Raw genomic sequence first — 19903 nt, 5'->3', positions numbered from 1 at the left:
CTATGTCTAGCTGTGAGAGGTGTAGAGGTTACATTAATTGGAATATTTAGCCTCAATTTGGCAGCACTCTGCTAATTAGCATTGCACATTGATTGAGATCATTATCTGAACTCTGTATAAAGCTCACCGCTATCTACTAGGTTCGCAGGAACCAGCCTTCCTCAATATCGCAACATAACACAAATATGCGTGCATGGATAGAGTGGCCATGTCAGAGCCCATTTGGCAATCAAAGTGTCTGAAAAATGAATACTGTGGGGCCAGATTTTGCAGCTTAAGTTTATGGAATATGATAAAACTAAAATTGAATTGTTTGGCACCTATTCTTTATGTGTAAACAGCTCATAAAAGCAATTTTATCTGTGGTAGAACTCACTAGCAATTGTTCCCAATTGAAAATGTGCCTATTGGTGCATTGGCTTGGGTACTTCCATGTGCAATTCACTTTCAGCTGACATACGTCTGGTGTACAATACATACTCAATGACTTTGCAAGTCACATATCAGTTGTCTTCTCTTGCTCGCATAAACCTGGCATTCCTTCCTACCTTCATTAAGCTTTCGTCAGTCACAGTATAACTCCATCTGTATGCGTTACTCTTTTTCATTTGTATCCATTTAAAGCAGAAGTTCCTAACCTTATTATGCTGTGGACCAATATCATAAAGCAAAGGGTCCATGGACCCCAGGTTGGGAACTTCTGATTTAAAAGGATTCCCCAAACATCAGGAGACCTGACGGTACAACATCTAAGCTCACTGCAAACTTTTCAAACCACTAACGAAGTTCATAGAGTGTGCTAAAAAGAATAGGACGTGTTAGTTTACTAAATTCAACTGCAAATGTACACATTCTACGGGCACTCCACAAGTAGACTTTCAAGCCCAGCCTGGCCAAGATCCGCAGCAATGCAGTTGCCACACCAGTGTCAGTTCCCTCAGTGTAATGAAGGATGTTTCATATTCTTAAACAAGGACACATTTCAAGAGCGCTGGTATGACCTGCACAGAAAACGAAAATCTGAAAGATAACACGATTCGAGAAATCAGAGTCTTGGTAATATTTCTGCTTTACTATCCCATGCGGCTTTTGAAGCTCAGGCACTATGAACAGAGATGAATTGCTGCTCAACGGTCCCTCCATCTATCAGGTTCAGTTGTGTTCCCAGAATGAATGTGCATGGTTGAATTTGTGAAGATCCCTCCCATGCAGGTGACCATTCTTCTATTCCTCACTTGAAGACGATGTTTAAGTGAAGTTTCTTTCAGATTTACTCCTTCTGGCCAAGGATAGATGCCCGAACAGCTCTCTTGGTTATGATGCCGGTGCACTGGATTTTCAAACTGGTTGTATCTTGTTGATCAGGAATATGACATGCCTCTGTGAAAATTATGGAGCATTATCCCTCTCTTCTGCAGCCCTTCTTCTATGGCAGCCATGGTGCATATTGCTGCTGTCTGATTGCTGTGGGAACACATCTTTAGCTGATACCTGCCTGTCATTGACTCAGGATGAACTAGTAGCAGTTGTGTTAGCCGAGTCCCATTTAGAATCATATGGACTTCATTTTAGCTTAACATTCTGTGTGCAAATCATCACAGTTCTGTTTTAATGTACTTTTGCCAATTTAGTCATTTTTGGAGAAGATCCGATTGGGGATTTGCACTTTACCCAGACAATGATTAACATACCAAAAAAAGTGTGTAATCCAATTTGAAGGCCGTTGTGTTCACAGAAACTTCAAACCTGTCCGAAAGATCAAATACAGCATTGTACCTGTTTTTCACTATGATATATTCAAAAGTCTAATTCTGTTATGAACGTACATGTATTAAACATTTTTGCTATTTTTTTCAATCATTATTCAATAGCATCAACCTTAGCACCTTATTCAGAATGATTTTCCCAATGCAATTTTTTCAATGATGGTTGTAAATCTGCTCTACCAAATTTGAAGTTGTGCCTTAAAATCATTATTTTTAAGTTTGTATGTCAGCATCTTTGCACGTCCTGTCTATTCACTGTAGCTTTTCTTGTCTACAGGCGGATTGTTGCAGAATATGAGAAGACAATTGCTCAAATGATAGGTAAAATTGTTTCTTTATTCTGTATTATCCAAGATGGTGAAGTTAATGAAATTAAAATGAAAAACATTTTGGTGTTTCACCAAAATCTAAATTGTGATGTTCTGATTTAGCATCTCAGTGCATTTGCTTTAAGAAATAAACCAAAAGCTTTCAGCTTGCATAACTTCATCCATGAAAAGCTAAACACAAATTCCAAAAACTCTCCCCTCTTTTACAAGGCTGCGCTGTTCTCCTTGCTATTCTGACCATATTGTAGTTGTTCAAATTGAGATCTTTCATCCTGGATCATTCCTCGGATAAATCTGGTATAGCGCAAATAAATTCCAGTGAATTAAAGTACTATGTTACTGTTAATTTCTTAATTCCCCGAATTGGATTGTTGACTAAAATTGTGATTATGCCTAGAAAATGCTTCCCTAATTTGGCTTTAGTTGTGTGAACTTTTATCTCTATCATCTATGGATGCTCTGTGTGACTTATTGGTGAACTTACCACTGGATTACAATATCATCGCTACAAACTTATCCTGAGGTCAACCACTCTGCAAAGGTTTGCCAGGTCTTACTCTTGAATCTAGTTATTTAGTTTCTGTGTTGTCCAATCACGCTCCACAGAATGTAAGGAGGTGGCGGGGGGTGGGGGGGGGGTAGCATGAGGGGAGGAAGTAGCCGTTCTCTGGCTAGCTCATCTTTGTCTTTTTCTCTACATCACGATCTCACTCACTTTTTCTCTCTTTCTCTTACTCCGTCTCTTTACCTTCTGTTGTTGGGCTCTCTGTTCACCATGCACCTTCGTTCTACTTTCTCTGTTTTTTAACCATGACTCGTACTGTTTTCACTCTTCCATTTGGTATTGGAACATATGGTTGGGCGGTAAAGTGGGGTGGTGGGGGGGTGGTGTCAGGTGATTTGTGATGGGTCTTCACAGTGGAAGAAAATGTAGCAGAGCTACAGGGCAGTTTTCAGGTTGTGACATTAAATAAAACTGCAGGCAGGAATTGTGGACTCACGGTAAAGACAAAGTTAAACAAGTTATACTACAGTTTTGAACACCTTGAGATCCAGAGGTTCTAAGGTTCATATTATAGTAAGTAGGTTGTGCTTAATTCAGTCGTCTATTTTAAGTTGTTTTATGATGTAGAGAATCAGAAATAATTAAAATCAGCAAACAAAAATTGTAATATACTACAGATGTAACTGGTGAAGGGTTCCTGTGAGCAGTTAGCTTCAGACTGAGTGTCTATTTTTGGTTAAGGGACAGGAAAATGGGAATATAAAAGGAGAATTAAGCTGTATTTATTTTGCCTTGTGTGGACTGACAAATAGCACCTTCAGCTTTTCTCTTTGAGCATTAATATTCTCAAATCTCTACAAATACTGGTAGATCACCATAAGTTTGTGAACTTAAAACGATTTAGTTACCTTTTCTTGCCTCTTGAATTGTAACATATTCAAATCCTAAAATATGCTCAACTCCTCAAAAAAGTGATGAAATTGGTGTAATTTTCTACCTTTCTCGTGTTTTAGCCTTTCTTCGCTGCTATGTAATGCTGTTACTGTTACTTTTTTTTTGCTTTTTCCAAAATCTAGTTTATTTTTTGCTTCCTCTTCTCCCATTTTTGCAATATTTTTATTTAAAAAACAAGTGACATTTCTGATCCTTTCTGACAGATTTGGTGTGGGTTTTTTTTCTGCTTACCTAACTAGTTGCCTTTTTCCATTATGCTTTCACTTTGCTTCTGGTCATTTGCTTGCAATGCAAAACAAGGCAAGCCTGGTAAGTAATGCTTTTACACACTTTCATCACCTACTCCATGCAGCTTCTGGGAAATGATTGGAGGGAATATCATTTTTATTTCACAACTGTTATTTTGCCTTTTTTAAAGTGTTTCCACCATATGGTTCTCTCGATAAAGAATGCCCGTTGAAAACAGCAGGCCAATCTACGAGAAGTTTAGTTTGTCCAGGTGTAGTTCATCATAATCCATCACATCGCAATATCTACTCACATGTTTTGACAGATCATTTTGTTATTGCTAACCTTTTAAAAATCTATTTGTAGCTTAGAGTCGTAGAAACGTAGAGTCATCATGACTGACTTGAATGAACAATCAGTTTTAACCCCATTTCTTGAAAGTAATACTGTGTATTCTTCATTCTTGAGTACTTCTCCCACTCTTTTTAAAAATCATTTAATAAATCAGTGTCTACCACTTTTACAGGGAAGATTCTCCAGATGCAAGACAATTATCTAAATCAATAATAATTTTCATTTTGCTATTTGAACTTGGACCAATGATTTTCAATCTAAGATTCCAGCCTATTGATCTGCTCACTAGGGTCATTGGAAGATATGTTGTTTCTTCTTGCTGAATCAACTTCATGGTGAAAACCTTTCCATTTTAAGAAGGATTATCCTAAATTTTGTGATTTTGTTAACAAGTGAATTCCTTCAATCGTTGTAGTATTTCTTCTGAAGCCTTCCTGAAATGTGTCTATCAGAAATGTTTTACCTAACAATACAGCATTGTAACAGGCCATAAGACATAGGAACAGAATTAGGCCATCTGGGCAATCGGGTCTGCTCCGTCATTCAATCATGGCTGATCCTCTTTTTTTTTTGCTCCTCCTCAACTCCAGTTCCCGGCCTTCTCCCCATAACCTTTGATGCCATGTCCAATCAAGGCCCTTCCAGCCCAGTGAGCCCACACCACCCAAATGCATCTGTGTGACCAAATAACCTACTAAGTTTTATAATTCTGGAAAGTGGGAGGAACCCGCATGGTCATGGGGAGAATGTACACACTCTTTACAGACAGCGGCAGAACTGAACTTAGATCACTGGCACTGTAATAGCATTTCATTAACTACTACGCTGTCTACTCTGTGATACATAATGTTCTAGCACGGTTGCTTTGCTTTTGTGTAATATTAACATAGAAATATAGAAAATCTACAGCACATTACAGGCCCTTCAGCCCACAATGTTGTGTGGACCACGTAACCTACTCCAGAAGCTGCCTAGAATTTCCCTACCGCATAGCCCTCTATTTTTCTAAGCTCCATATATCTAAAGGGGCACTGTTGTATCTGCCTCAACCACCTTCATTACTACATAACTCCATAAAAATCAAAACAATTCCATTTTTAAACCCCCTATCATTTATTAAGTTTGCAGATTTGTGGATTTGGAGATTAATGAGAGTTATCTGTATGTCAGCATGTCACTTATCAGAATCAGGTTTGATATCACTGGTATGTGTTGTGAAATTTGTTATTGGGGGCAGCAGTACAATGCAATACACAATAATAACTAATTACAGTAAGTATATATTAAAACATTAAATTAAATAAGTAGTGCAAAAAGAGAGAAAAAAAAGTAGTGAGGTATAATATCCAGATGTATAGATCTTAATTATACGTCAATAGGGAAGCAGCAAAGGAGAATAAGGCAACTGGTAAAGCGGGGGAAGTTATCAGTGGTTTCAAGAACTGACTAGTGGCCAGTTATAAAATGAGTAGTGAGGATATGGGTTCAATATCCATTCAGAAATCTGACGGTGGAGGTGAAGGAGCTATTCCTCAATCGTTGCGTGTGTGCACTCGGACTCCTGTATTTCCTCCGTGATAGTAGCAATGAGAAGAAGGCATGGAAGTGTACCGTCTTCCCACAATAAAATTACAACACATAAATGCAGGTTCATTTTGGTAAAATGTTAACTGTTGACTTATTTGTTTGGATAACATCAAACAAATTCGGAGACTCCCTATCACAGATAGGGTTCCTCTCGGTCCTCACCTACAATCCCACCAGCCTCCATGTCCAGCGCATAATCCTCTGGAACTTCACAATCTCCAATGGGATCCCGTCACCAAGCACATCTTTCCTTCTCTCCCGCTTTCTGCTCTTCACAGGGATCGCTCCCTACGCAACTCCTTTGTCCATTCGTCTCTAACAATCAATTTTCCAGCTCTTTATTTCATCACTCCCCCTCCTGGTTTCTGGTTTCACCTATCACTTTGCATTTCTCTCCCCCCCCACCCCACCCTCCACACCCCACCTTTTAAATCTAAACCGTCTTTTTTTCTCCGGTGCTGCCAAAGGGTTTCAGTCCAAACATCGACTGTACTTTTTTCCATAGATGCTGCCTGACCTGCTGAGTTCCTCCAGCATTTTGTGTGTGTTGCTTGGATTTCCAGCATCTACAGATTTTCTCTTGTTTGACATTTAGAGAGTATTTGTTATATTCATCTTTCTATTCAAATTATGCAGATAGGAAAATATAGTTTACCTTTTTTGTTTAATGGAATTTCTTGGAATTGGATTGATAATGTTAATGGCTTTTGCCCTAAACAAAATCATGCAAACTGAGAAAATAGTGTAGCAGAACATCCTACTGCAGCAGAGAATGAAGTGAATGATTTTGACTTATACAATCACTAAATAATTCTGTCGCTATATTTTTATACTGATGTGGCTGAGAAATTGCTAGTTTTTTCTTATTTTCAGCATTATTTGGGGTACAATTCTCTTTTACTTATGATGCAGTAAAATTAGAATCATCAATTTCCATTCCACTTATTTGTCTCTTTATATCCGTTCCTGGTTCATAATCATAGTAATCTAATCTTGCAAAAAGCAGATTGATTTTTTTGTCCTTTTTTATTTTCTTATTTTATTTCTCTCGAATGGATTCTCCATACTGGGATGGTGAACAGATGAGTTTCTGTTTTATAACTGGCCTCTAGTCAGTTCTTGAAACCACTTTTTCCTCTTTGCTGCTTCCCCATTAAAGCATAACAGAGATCTATACACTTGGCTGTGAAGAAATCGTGTTTTCTTTCACTGAAATACACTGGAGCCAGTGTTTGACACTACCTTCCCATTCTGTCCATTCTAACAATAATAATTTATACTAATTAAAGTATAATTTGTGCATTTATTGCAAGCCTACAATTCCCTAAACAGTGTACTTAAGAACCGTTTGTCAAAATTCCATCAAATTTTCTTAGACAAGACTAAAGGTTCTAAATGTTTAATTTCCTGAATTCCATTAATGACTGGTTACAAGCAACACACACAAAATGCTGGAGAAACTTAGCATCTATGGAAAAAGCTAATAATGATGTTTCGCGCTGAGTCCTTCATGAGTCCTGATGAAGGGTCTCGGCCTGAAACATCAACTATACTCTTTTCCATAGACGCTGCCTGACTTGCTGAGTTCCTCCAGCATTTTGTGAGTGTTGCTTGGATTTCCAGCATCTGCAGATTTTCTTTTGCTAATAACTGGTTACAAACTGAACACATTTTTGAATTCCAATGTTCCCTTTTCCTTATGAGAAGTAATGCCTTTTAAAATAATTTTGATTGCTCATCTGTTATTTAGGAAGGATGATATGCAGTCTATACAGATGGTTGAACAAAATTGCTTTATTTTCTTATGAGTGTTCCCTCTCCTCTCATTTTTCTAACAATGGCCATCTTAACACTCTTTATTTCAATTAGGTGAACTTGAGCGTGTGCTTGGTTCAGATAAACTTGGTTCGGCTCCTTCCTCTTAACACTAAGCCAATGAAATTGGTATCTTTATTTGTAATATATATTGTTTAAAAAATTCCTCTGATGTGATGATCTAAACATTTCACTTCTCTAAAAGTGGATTAAATTCTATAATATTAAACAATTCAAAGTCCAGAAAACAGGCACACTGTCATCTTTCATTCTTCTACCCTCATAGTTTGAGGGTAACTATAGTTAACATCATGAATTTTTATGTTTGCAGGATGCAACACTTATTTCAATGCAGATTTGCTGTGGGCATTAATCAGAGTACGAAAGTCTAACCTCTGCAGATTACATAATCATGATTGAGACAAATTATAATAATTGGAAATGTGCCAAGGACGGTGACTTCTTCATCTTGTTGGTTATTGTTCATCAGAGTGGATCTATCTGTCTAGATTATGAATTACAACTTATGGCTCATACAGTTTCTTGTCTTTTTAAAGTAGAGGGAATAATTTGTCTTTTTGTTTGAGGCTGTTATTTCTCATTGTTTATTGAAATATCCTTTTCTTGCAGAGAGACTTTCCTTCACTTCCGTCTCTGATTTCGTAATTCCTTTCTTCAATTAATTGCCCAAGTAGTGCAGATTAATGTAGTATTTTCCCCAATCTTCTTACTTTCTCTCTTACGAGTACTGATATTTCTCTTGTTTTTTATTTTATTTTGCAATATTGATTTTATTCATTTTTCCCCTTCTGATATAGAAATTCTAACCCCTTTTGCAGAGACCATCCTGTTCCTGCTCTGTTTTTCTATCAACTCTGGTGTTTTATGCAAAATTCCATGCTCTATCCACTCAACTTTGATGCGTGTCCATTCTGAGGATGTTGCTGACCTAATTCGAAATATTGGCATGCATAACTTCTACAGAAGTTTCCAAATAATGAGAATAAAAACCCTGGTTATGGAATTTTGAAGCACAAATGTGCAGTCTGTTATCTAAGTTCTTTCTTATTTATTACCATTTCTCCTTCACTTTCTGCTTGTGGGCCTTGTTGGTGGGCCCAGTGTTCCACAGGATAAATGCAAGTTTTGGTCCAGGGGAAAGTATTGGATCTCCTGCAAGTTTTCCACTTCGTCACACACTTTTCATTCAAGTACTCCGCCAGTTCTTCATCCTAACTTGGTCCAAATAGACCATAAGATCACAAGATCATCATCATCATCATCATCAGGTGCCATGCCCTGTTTGAGCTTTGACTGTCATGGCTCACACACTCCTGTTTCAGGTCAAGTGGATCAATTCATTGGTATTCATTTCCAGTTCTCTGGCTGCTGTCTCCATCATCATTTGTCTTTGTCCTCCTCTTGCTTTCTTCCCTTCAATCTTTCCCGTAATTTCCTAATCACATGTCCAATGAAGTTATGTTGCCTTTTCATGATCTTATACACTATTTCTCTTTTTGTGTTTGCTCTGTTCATGACCTCCTCGTTAGATATTCGTTTCGTCCATGATATTCTTTGCATCATCCTCAAAAACCACATCTCTGCTGCTACAATTCATTTCCTCATGTTACTAGATATTGTCCAACATTCTGAGCCATATAACATAACTGGATAAACGTAACATTTCAGTACTCTGAGGTAGGTTGTCATGCCTAGTTTAGTATTAGTCAGTATACTCTTCATTCTCGTAAAGGTGTCTTTTGCCATCCCTATTCTTCTTTTGATGTCCAAGTCGCACCTGCCATCTGATGTCACCCAGCTTCCTAAATAGCAAAAGTTCTGTACTTGTTTTATGTCTTTCCAGTTTATTCTCAGCCTGCAGATAGGATTCTCCTTTTTGGATATCACCATACATTCTGTCTTTTTGCAATTGATAGACAGACCCATTTTTGCACTTTCTTCAACAATTATATCAATTAAGTTTTGTAGTTCTTCCTTCGTACTTGCAATTAACACTATGTCATCTGCATATCTGAAATTATTGATGTTTTCACTGCCAACTTTGATCTCCAAGATATCTCTTATTTTTTGTAATATTATTTCACTGCACACATTAAATAAACCAGGGGAGAAAACACACCCTTATCTAATGCCTCTTTTGATTTTCGTAAACTAACTCACTTCTCCATCCTTTCCAGCGGTAGTTTGTTTCCAGTACAGATTTCTGATTAGGCAGAGGTCTTTCGAATCTAGATCTAGAGTTTTCTGTAATATTTCAAATAACTTATTGTGCTTCACTTTATCAAATGCTTTGTTGTAGTCGATAAAACAAACAAACAAATCTTTTTGCGATTGAATAGCTCGTTCTGATGGTAGCTTTCACATCAATATTGCGTTTCTTGTACCTTTGTCTTTCACAAAACCACATTGTTCTTTACTTATTTCAGCTTGTATCTTACTTTTAGCTCTTGTCATCAAAATTCTTGGAAGTATCTTGGTGATATGACTCATTAAACTTATGGTCCTATGTAATTCACATTCTATTGCTCCAGCTTTCTTAGGAAGAGCGATAAATACTGATTTTTTTTTCATCTCTTCTGGTATTATTCCAGTCTCATAAATGTCATTGATTAAATCAGTAAGTTTTTCAATTCCATAATCTTCAAGGGCAATAACTTGTTCTATTACTAATTCATCAGGACCTGCTGCCTTTCCTTTCTTCATCTTATTTATTGCATTACGAACTTCAGATTTTAAAATACTTGGACCTTCAATGTTTTTCTTAATTTCTGGTTTTTCGCCTCAATCGTCTTCAAACAATTCCTGAATGTACTGAGTCCATCTGTTCATAGTCTCATCTTTTTCCATGATAATGGTACTGTCCTTTGCTTTCAAACGTCCACCTGAAGAACGGGGGAGCTTTTTACCAGTGATATCCTTGATTTGCTGATGTAACCTTTTTGGATCAGTAATCGAAATTCTTTCTATTTGCTCATATTCCTGGTTTAACCATTCTTTTTTGGCTTTTTGACATAAGCTTTTAACTTTTTTATCGAAGAATTTATGAATTTATATTCTATAGGATTTGCTTTCTTCCGTTTCCTTTCTTCCATTAGATTTTTGATTTCATCTGTCATCTATTTACTATTTGTGCTTTTTTCTTTTTTAGGAATCACTGACTTTGCTAATTCTACCAAGGCATCCTTTAGAGAGATAAATTTCATTTCTACATATCATAAGATATAGGAGCAGAATCAGGCCATTTGGCCCATTAAGTCTGCTCTGCCACTTCATCATGGCCGATCTAATTTTCCTCTCAGCCCCAATCTCCTGCCTTCTCCCTGTGTAACCACGGAGGCAGAGATCCCTCTCATGACACTATGTTAAGTGAACCAATTTCATCTGGGTTATGTGAGACTTGGTCTTGCTTTTTCTTGGTTAAAGAGGAAATATGGTTAAGATTCTGAACTACGTTGCTGAAGAATGGAAATTCTTCTGCCACTAAGGTTTGCATGCTGAAAACGGAGCTTGAATCCTAGAATAATCGAGGAATTGAATCAAATAATTTAAGAAATGTGGAATTTTTAAAAAATGATATCAGAAAATTTTAAGCATGAAACTAACTAGACTTTCATAAAATCCCATATTTGGTTCATTGATGTCTTTCAAGGATGGAAATCTGTCTCTCTTACCCAATTTTGCCTATATGTGACTTCAATCCCACTGATTAATCCACAGTTCACAGATAATTAACAATGGCCATTAAATGCTGGCATTGCCAGGAATATAGACGTCCTGTGAACTAATAAATATAGAATGAATGGACCACTTTAATTATTTTGTTCTATTGCTGATTTATTAGATGGATTATACTTCCTCTATTAGCCTAATTTCTATTAAGTTTAAGTTTCCATTGTGTGCTCAGGGCAATAGATCAACCAATATCATTATCTGAGAGAGACCTCATCAACCGAATTGAGCAATCTGTGAAACATTACTGGAGTATCTTTCATTTGATATACAATGTGGAAGTGCAACTTCAGAAACAGTTCCAGTTTTGACCATGATGATTTGTGTTGTTATCTTTTAAAAGACTCGCCCACATTTGCCAACCACAGAGGGTAATCTTTGACATACAACATATTAGCCTTATCATTTTCTTTCTTAATTTTGGCCTGAATGCAAGAGCCAAAGAAAGTATATCTGCTGCCTATCATAGGCAGAAAACGGTTTTGAAAGTTATGCCAGGATATATTAAGCATTTTCCTTTGCTATAAACTTTCTCACTGTGTGTTCATCAGTTATTTACCCAAACATCATCTGCAATTGATTACCCAGAGAATGAGTATGTATATTTCAAAGGCACATTATCTTTTAGATTAGAAACATTCTTCCTTTCTCAAACTTGTTGATTTAATTGCACTATTACCTTTTAATGGACATTTTGTATTCTTTTTCATACCTCAGTGCTTACATTTTGTATTTTAAAGTATATATTTCTGACTGAGCACTTTGCAACAATAATTTCCTTTGGGATAAATAAAGTTTTGTCTTACCTTATTTTAATCTTCCTTAAGATGAAGAAAGCACACATTTACTTTTTGTGAATGTTTTTTTTAGTGCAAATTACTGCCTTGTGCTCTATCCTAATCAGTTTTCTGGGGATTACCATAATTACCAAATGCATATTAAGTATATTGGTAAATGTCGTTTGTTGAGAAATTTGATATTGTATTAGAAATAATACATATAAAGAATGTTTTTTGAAACTTTTGCTGAAAACTGTTGTGTTTTTGACTCGAATGTCCAGTACTGGAGTTTCATGGATTGCAATATTAAAATTTTCCAAAGCATATTACAAACAAAATTCCTGTACAGGTCCTTCCCAGGATGTGACAGGACCCTTTCCTCCGAATTGTCTTTAACTCAAATAGTTGTAAGTCTAAGATGTGGCCTCCTGGTAGTATATTTAAATGCAAAGGCTGGCACATCCATCCCACTGGTATCCCAAATGTTCATTCATATATATCGGCTGTACATAGATAGGGAATTCATAATCAGGACTAGGCCTGTGTGTTTCTCCATTAACAATTATTTTACGAAATATTTTTTGAGCTGTAGCTTAGATATGGGTCCTGTAAAATGGCATGATATGAGTTTTGTTTTCCGCAGAAGACGATCACAGAGAAAAATCTATCTCCCATCACACTGTACAGCAGTTAATCTTGGAAAAGGACCAGGCCTTGTCTGACCTGAACTCTGTGGAGAAATCTCTGGCGGACCTCTTCAGGCGATACGAGAAAATGAAGGAGGTGTTAGAGGGATTCCGAAAGGTGGGTTCATTAAGAAAATTATTTTCTAATCTTTTCCAAACATAGAATTTTAAACTATATATGGACAGCAATTGTTCCCCTAACAGGGTAATTATAATAATTTCAGCAGACGAACTATAGTTAGTAATTTAAAAAAAGAATGAGGAGGACATTGCAGAACTTATTTTTTGAACTTTTAAAAGTTAATATTTGAATCTTATTTCCCTTTATTAGTTCTACAATATAGTGCTGACTGTGAGTTGGAGCTCTGTGTACCGGTAGCACCGGATGATATCCATATCCACCGAATTATTTTTGGAAATGAAAATTAACTAATAGAATAAATATTAAATTATTAAGTTTTAAACTGCTAAGTTTAGACTGGGATACCGAGGCTCCTGCTACTTAGCCTAAACCTCAGACAGTGTAGGTTGCTCTGTGTACAATGCAATAGAATTCATAATTTGTAGACATCATGGTGTGTTGTTTTTAAAATGTTTAGGTAATTTCTTCAAAGCATATCAATGCCTTGTTGACTGCACACTGACTTCTCGAAGGTGTGACTGCACACTGATTTGTGGAATTCAGAATTAAACAAACTTTAGGAATTGCTGTTGGATTTGCCTTGTCCCAATCAAAGGGACTTGCCATTCAAACACATGAAGAGTGAGGTACTGCAGTCTTTTATTCACCATGTGTCTATTAAAAAAGAGTTCAGAGTTTGTTCAATCAGGTGTAAATGAAGTACCAACAGTATTGTAAGCCTTAATTAGTAATTGGGGCGCCACGGTAACATATAGGATAGCACAACGCTAATACAGCTCGGAGTGTTCCGGAGATCGGAGCTAGTTCCGGCACCTTCCGTAAGGAGTTGCTACGTTCTCCCGATGTGACAGTTTCTTCCTCAGGTTAGTAGGTTAGTTGGCCATTGTAAATTGTCGTGTGATTAGGCTAGGATTAAATAGGTGGGTTGCAGGGCTGTGTGGCCATTGGGCCAGAAGAACGTGTTCCACACTGTATCTGGAAATAAAGTAAATAAATAAATAAACAATTCCTCCAGCACACTTTTTTTGACTTCTTTATATGTCCCTCTTAAACATATCTTTCTTTATTTTGTTTTCTGTGTATTATTTGTCGTTAATTTAAATAATCTGTTTCACTAAGGATTGTTGCCTAAAGCTGGTAGTAGTTGCTTTCCCAATTTACACCTATCCCAGATTCTTGCAGAAGGTGGCTGTCTTGGCAAAGTTCAAAGTTCAAATCAAAGTTCCAAGAAAATTTATTATCAAAGTATGTATATCTCACCCTATACTTAATACCTTGGGTTGCATTTTCTTGCAGGTGTTCACAGTAAAAATACAATAGAATCAATGAAAAAATGACACATTAGCAGAGACTGACAAACAACCAATGTGCAAAAGAAGTCAAACTGCGCAAATAAAAAAATAAGTAAATAATTAATTCCAAGAAAATGAGTCCTTGATAGTTCTTGTTGACAGAATGGTAATAGGAAATTGCAGTGTAGAGGCCTACAGGAATTCAGTGAATAACTAGAAGTCCAATGAAGATCGAGTATATTTCACTTGTAGCTAAGCACAACATCTTGGCGTGTTGACCACATCAGTTTACATTTCTTGTCATTTTAATTTGGTAATTAAATAACCTTAGATACAAAACCAAAGATAGGATCAATTTTGCAGTAATTATTATCAGAAATCTGTCAGTGTTTGGGATTATTATACTGTGGAACTGAGAGCAACTACTGAAGAATCAACATCAAAATCCAAAACCTGTTGTAATAATATCCTCTCTTTTCTATGGAGAATCGTATTTTGCAAACATATTTTAAGAAATGAATAATTTTGTGAAAAATTAAGCTATTTACAAAATGTTCTTACTGTAAAAACATTCTGAATATGTTGTACATTCTTCTCTGCAGTAAAAAATAATTTTTTAGACCATAAGACATAGGAGCAGAATTAGGCCATTTGGCCCATCGAGTCTGCTCCACCATTTCATCATGGCTGATCCACTTCCCTCTAAACCCCAATCTCCTCCCTTTTTCCCATATCCTTTCATGCCAAACTAACCAAGAACCTATCAACCTCTGCCTTGAATGCACCCAGTGACCTTGCATCCACAGCTACCTGTGGCAGCAAATTCCACAGATTTACTACCCTCTGGTTAAAGAAATTCATTCTTATCTCTTTTCTCAATGGACATCCCTTTAATAGAAAACTAACTCTATTTAGCAAATTGCTAGTTGTGAAGATTAATTATATTTCTTTGCTTAAATATTTCAGAATGTAAAATATTTTAAGGTAATAAAATAATTTGTTTACAAAATTAATAGCACATTTTAGATTATGAAGACACGCAGTCCTCTTTTATTGTCATTTAGTAATGCATGCATTAAGAAATGATACAATATTCCTCCAGTGTGATATCACAAAACACAGGACAGACCAAGACTGAAAAAACTAACAAAACCACATAATTATAACATATAGTTACAACAGTGCAACAATACCATAACCTGGTGAAGAAGTCCATGAGCACAGTAAAAAGTTCAAAGTCTCTCAGATGTCCCACATCTCACGCAGACGGGAGAAGGAAGGAAAACTCTCCCTGCCATGCTCAACCACAGTCCGACTCTGAGTCATCCGAAAACTTCGAGCCTCCAATCAGCTCTCTGACACCGAGTACTGAGCGCCATCTTTGTCCAAACGACTCGACCTCAATCTCGGACGCCAACAGCAGGCAAAGCCGGGGATTTTGAGGCCTTCCCTCCGGAAGATTCCCGACCGTGCAGTAACAACAGTAGCGAACTGGCGTTTCAAAAATTTCTCCAGATGTTCCTCTGTGCTTTCACGTCTATCTCCATCAAATCAGAATTGTCCACGGCCCCTATCTAACAGATACGATATCATATTTCACCAGAAGGCTGCACACGCGCGGCGCGCTGCTCTCTCTCCTCCCACCAGTTAATGATATTCCAGTTTCTGTATAAATGCCAAGTGTATATTCCAGTCTTTATTTAGCACTATTTAAATGTTAAAAATCAAACTCAAAGATAAAGTTAAGTTTATTGTCATACGCATAAGTCATATGCACAGCTGGTTGTGAGAATTCCTCAGTATAATTGGCTGCCTAAGCATTCTTGCTGGACACCAGGGATTCTCTGAAACTGCTTTATGATGTAGCCAGAACAGGGATGGAAAACCTTTGTTACACTTGTTACTGGATCTTTGTGTTTAAATTTCTTTAGAGTTGGTAGTGATCATTGTTTCTTTGTTTGGTGCAAAATCCTATTGTAAATTTTACTGTAATTTTGTCAGTGATGTCAGACTGAAATGCAGATTGTAAACAAGAAAAGTCTGCAGATTCTGGAAATCCAAAGCAACATACACAACATGCTTGACAAACTCAGCAGGTCAGGTAGAATCTGTGAATAAACAGTTGATGTATCAGGCTGAGGTTCTTCTTCAGGACTGATTGGAAGGGGGAAGATGCCAGAATAAAAAGGTGAGGAAAGAGGAAGGAGGCTAGCTAGAAGATGATAGGTTCCTTCTTCTCCAGTCCTTTACCTTTCCTATCCACTTGACTTCCCATATCACCTTCTAGCTTGCCTCTTTTCCCTTCCTCCAGCTTTTTATTCTGTTGTCTTCCCCCTTCTATTTAAGTCCTGAAAAACAGTCTTGGCCCGAAACGTGTGTGTTGCTTTGAAATATAGATTTCGTTATCTTGATCAATATACAAAATTAAATCTGCAGCGTGTACTGAAGGCAATTACCCTTCAAGGCCTTCCTAAAAGACTATTTTGAGGAAACACGTTTTCTTGTGTATCTATTCTGATCTTCAGGGCAATTACTTATTTTTGGCAGAATGAGGAAGTGTTGAAGAAATGTGCCCAAGAGTACCTTGCCCGTGTGAAGAAAGAAGAACAGCGGTACCATGCTCTCAAGATCCATGCAGAAGAGAAGCTTGACAAGTAAATATTCTTTCTTCCTGTTAATAATTAATAGCTCATAAAGGGGCATGAAGCAATTATTGAAATCAATGGGGAACATATAATCAATAAATATAATTCATGACAATGACTTTGCAGAGAAATACATGATTTTTCAGGGAGGTTTTTTATTGATATCTCTAGAGGCTAGATGTTACTAGGGACAATACAAACTGTTAGAATTTTCAGATTGTAGAACTACTTTAAGTGTTGTTAAATGTCTTGAATTTTTTTAAACTTGATATAAAAATTTACATGTTTTGACACTTGAAATAATGCTAGATAGTTTTTACATGAAGCATTCATAATTTTTCAACTATTTGTAGTTGGCTTAACTTGTAGTTGGTGTGACATCTACTCTTTACTCCTGACAAGTCCCCACATCTACAAATAACCTTTTTTCCATCTTATAAATCTGCATACTACGATGCAAGCCCTGCTGTTCAAAGTTCATAGTAAATTTTATTGTCAAACTACATATATATCACCATCTACAACCCTGAGATTCAATTTCCAGTGGGCATACTCAGCAAATCTATAGAATAGTAACGATAATAGGATCAAAGAAAGATTAGAGTTCGGAAGACAACAAACTCTACAAATGCAAATATAAATAAATAGCAATAAATAATGAGAACATGAGATAATGGAATAAAGAGACCTTAAAACTGAGATCATTGGTTGTGGGAATATTTCAATGATGGGGCAAGTGAGTGTAATTATTCCCTTTTATTCAAGAGCTTGATGGTGGAGGGGTAGTACCAGGCAGTTTCTCAGTAAGTTCCTGCCTGGGAAACCACATGAGGTGAATGGGAACTTTCCTTGTGGTTTGCAGCAAGCATAGAAGCTCAGTGCTGATTACATCTTATGCCCCTTTACGTAGAATAGGTAGAGTATAAAGGATGAAAAATATGCATAATGTAGCTGATCATATCACTGTGATGCAAAGCTATGGCTTGGCAGCCAATGTGCATATAATAAATATAATGGGCAATCTAAATTTATATCTACATGCACGTTCACTGAATATCCATTGAATTTTAGAGCAAATGCTGAGATCGCTCAAGTACGTGCCAAGTCCAAATCAGAGCAGACAGCTTTTCAAGCCAGCTTACGGAAGGAACAGATGAAAGTGGAGTCATTGGAGAGAACTTTAGAACAGAAGGTAATTCAATGTGTTTTAGAAATGAATGTCCTTTCAACATTTAAATTGGTTAAGACTGATTTTCTAATCATTATTTTGAATGTAGTTTCTGAATTGGAAGGTCATATATAACTAATTCCTACTTGGCTATTATTTTCAGGTGTGTATACTGTCTGCACTTGTGTTACTAGTGTATGCTATTTTTGGTTTTCACTAAAATCAATGGGCAACACTTTGCAATTATTTCATTGTGTAGGAGGTTAATGTATTTGGATACTCTTAGGTGACAATCAGTTCATTTTCTCCCACAGTCACAAATTCTTAACACCAGTTAAATAAATACACACATTGTGGAACTCGTGTTTGAGTTCTGGGCAGGTCCTTTAAATTGCTCTTGCAAGAGATTCTCAACTGATAAAGATTAGGTTTTCATATGAAATGCAAAGAACTAATGACTTTGGTATGATCCCAGTTTTAGTGCCACTTGAATCACTATTGCTAATTTAAATTGGAGTACAAGCACTCGAGTTAGCAACTAGCACTGAAGTGTCGTTCACCTAAATGCATTGGTTATTTCAGGCAAATGAATGGAAAACATTCTGCCTTCATTTTCCCCTACACTGCACAAATTCATGGCTGGACGATATATTAACAGCAAAAGCAGACAACCATTTAGGGCCAAGTACCAGTAGTGAATCTTGTCTTAGGAAATACTGGAGAACTGAGATTGAGTTGTTGGATGTGTAGATGCATTTTTAGCTTGGGAGTTTTGCTCTTTCAATTTAGTTAACACCTCTTCGTACTTTATAACTTTCCACCAAGGAGCAATCATCATGGAACAAATATAACACTTACTGCAGTCCAATTAAGGTGGTCTACAAAATCGTAAATAATTTTTGGTCTGCTCAAGCTGCATACTTTCTCAGGGAAAACTACAGACATTTTTTGTGAATGGCTGTGAAAAGACCAGATATCAGTGTATTCAGTGTGGTAATTTTAAAATCTGTGCCTCATCTTAAGCCTAGAAAATGTACATTCAATATATTTCTGATTTCTTTTCAGAATAAGGAAGTAGAAGAACTGACAAAAATCTGTGATGAACTGATTGCCAAAATGGGGAAGAGTTAATGTTGCCTATATTTTTTGTCGATAGTGGGGAAATACTGAGTGCAATAAAGCCAGTGGTACAGTAATATTGACTGACCTATGTGGACATTATGGTTTTCACCACATTTTAGTGCACTACTTCTCTTTCCAGTGAGGACTGTTTAACGTATGTAGCAATCAAATGGCCCTTGCAAGTTTTCCTTTTACTATCTGCTGTATTGTAGTCTGGCACATGGCAAGTTCCTGTATCAGGGAGATTGGTCGTTTGATGGCTAGGTGAGATGTGTTTGATATTGAGATTAATTTCTTTATGGTTCTTTTTATGGGTTCCCTTGTAATGTGTTTTAAAGTTTCAATATACTGTACATTAAATTACTGCAAGAGAAATCTTGCCAATTTTCAGTGAAGCCTTAAGAATCTAGACTTGATCTGCATTCTGAATTTGTAAAAATGCATGTCTCAATGAAGTTCTCTATTGTAAATAAAATTTAGTTTAAAATCACAATTGCTGTTTTCTTCAAAGTGATTGCTTTTAGTTTTATCTCAGCAGTCTATGCAAAATTAACTCCAGAGGAAACCTACTTACAATGTTTGAGGTGGCTACAATTTGTCAGACTCTGTGAAGTTTGTTTCTTTTTAAATGTTGGACATAAGGAAGAAAAGAGATGTATATTTATTCTGACATTGCATTTTGTTCTCTTTATGGCTCACACACATCTCAGTTTGCTGTACATCTCTTGCCGGTGGCCAGTTTCTAAAGCAATAAAGATGTTAGTTTACCTGAACTATTTTC

The 19903-nt window shown here is 36.7% G+C and overlaps 1 protein-coding gene across 7 annotated transcripts in view; it reads left to right on the top strand.

The window, feature by feature from the left end:
- The window catches only part of LOC140185800 (uncharacterized), a 278871-nt gene extending 259256 nt beyond the window's left edge, over positions 1-19615 (top strand). For all 7 annotated transcript variants that reach the window (XM_072239496.1, XM_072239493.1, XM_072239495.1 and 4 more), the window contains 5 exons: positions 2044-2087; positions 12711-12871; positions 16735-16841; positions 17904-18024; positions 19066-19615. In XM_072239496.1, coding sequence (XP_072095597.1) covers positions 2044-2087; positions 12711-12871; positions 16735-16841; positions 17904-18024; positions 19066-19131 — 499 coding nt within the window. In that variant the 3' untranslated portion in view covers positions 19132-19615. The remainder of the gene's footprint in view (positions 1-2043; positions 2088-12710; positions 12872-16734; positions 16842-17903; positions 18025-19065) is intronic.
- Positions 19616-19903: the final 288 nt, after the last annotated feature.

The sequence above is a fragment of the Mobula birostris genome, chromosome 21 (assembly GCF_030028105.1).
Source record: "Mobula birostris isolate sMobBir1 chromosome 21, sMobBir1.hap1, whole genome shotgun sequence".
In the NCBI taxonomy this organism is placed as follows: domain Eukaryota; kingdom Metazoa; phylum Chordata; class Chondrichthyes; order Myliobatiformes; family Myliobatidae; genus Mobula; species Mobula birostris.
The sequence above is the reverse complement of the archived record's forward strand: the minus strand, read 5'-3'. Positions and strand labels throughout refer to the sequence as shown.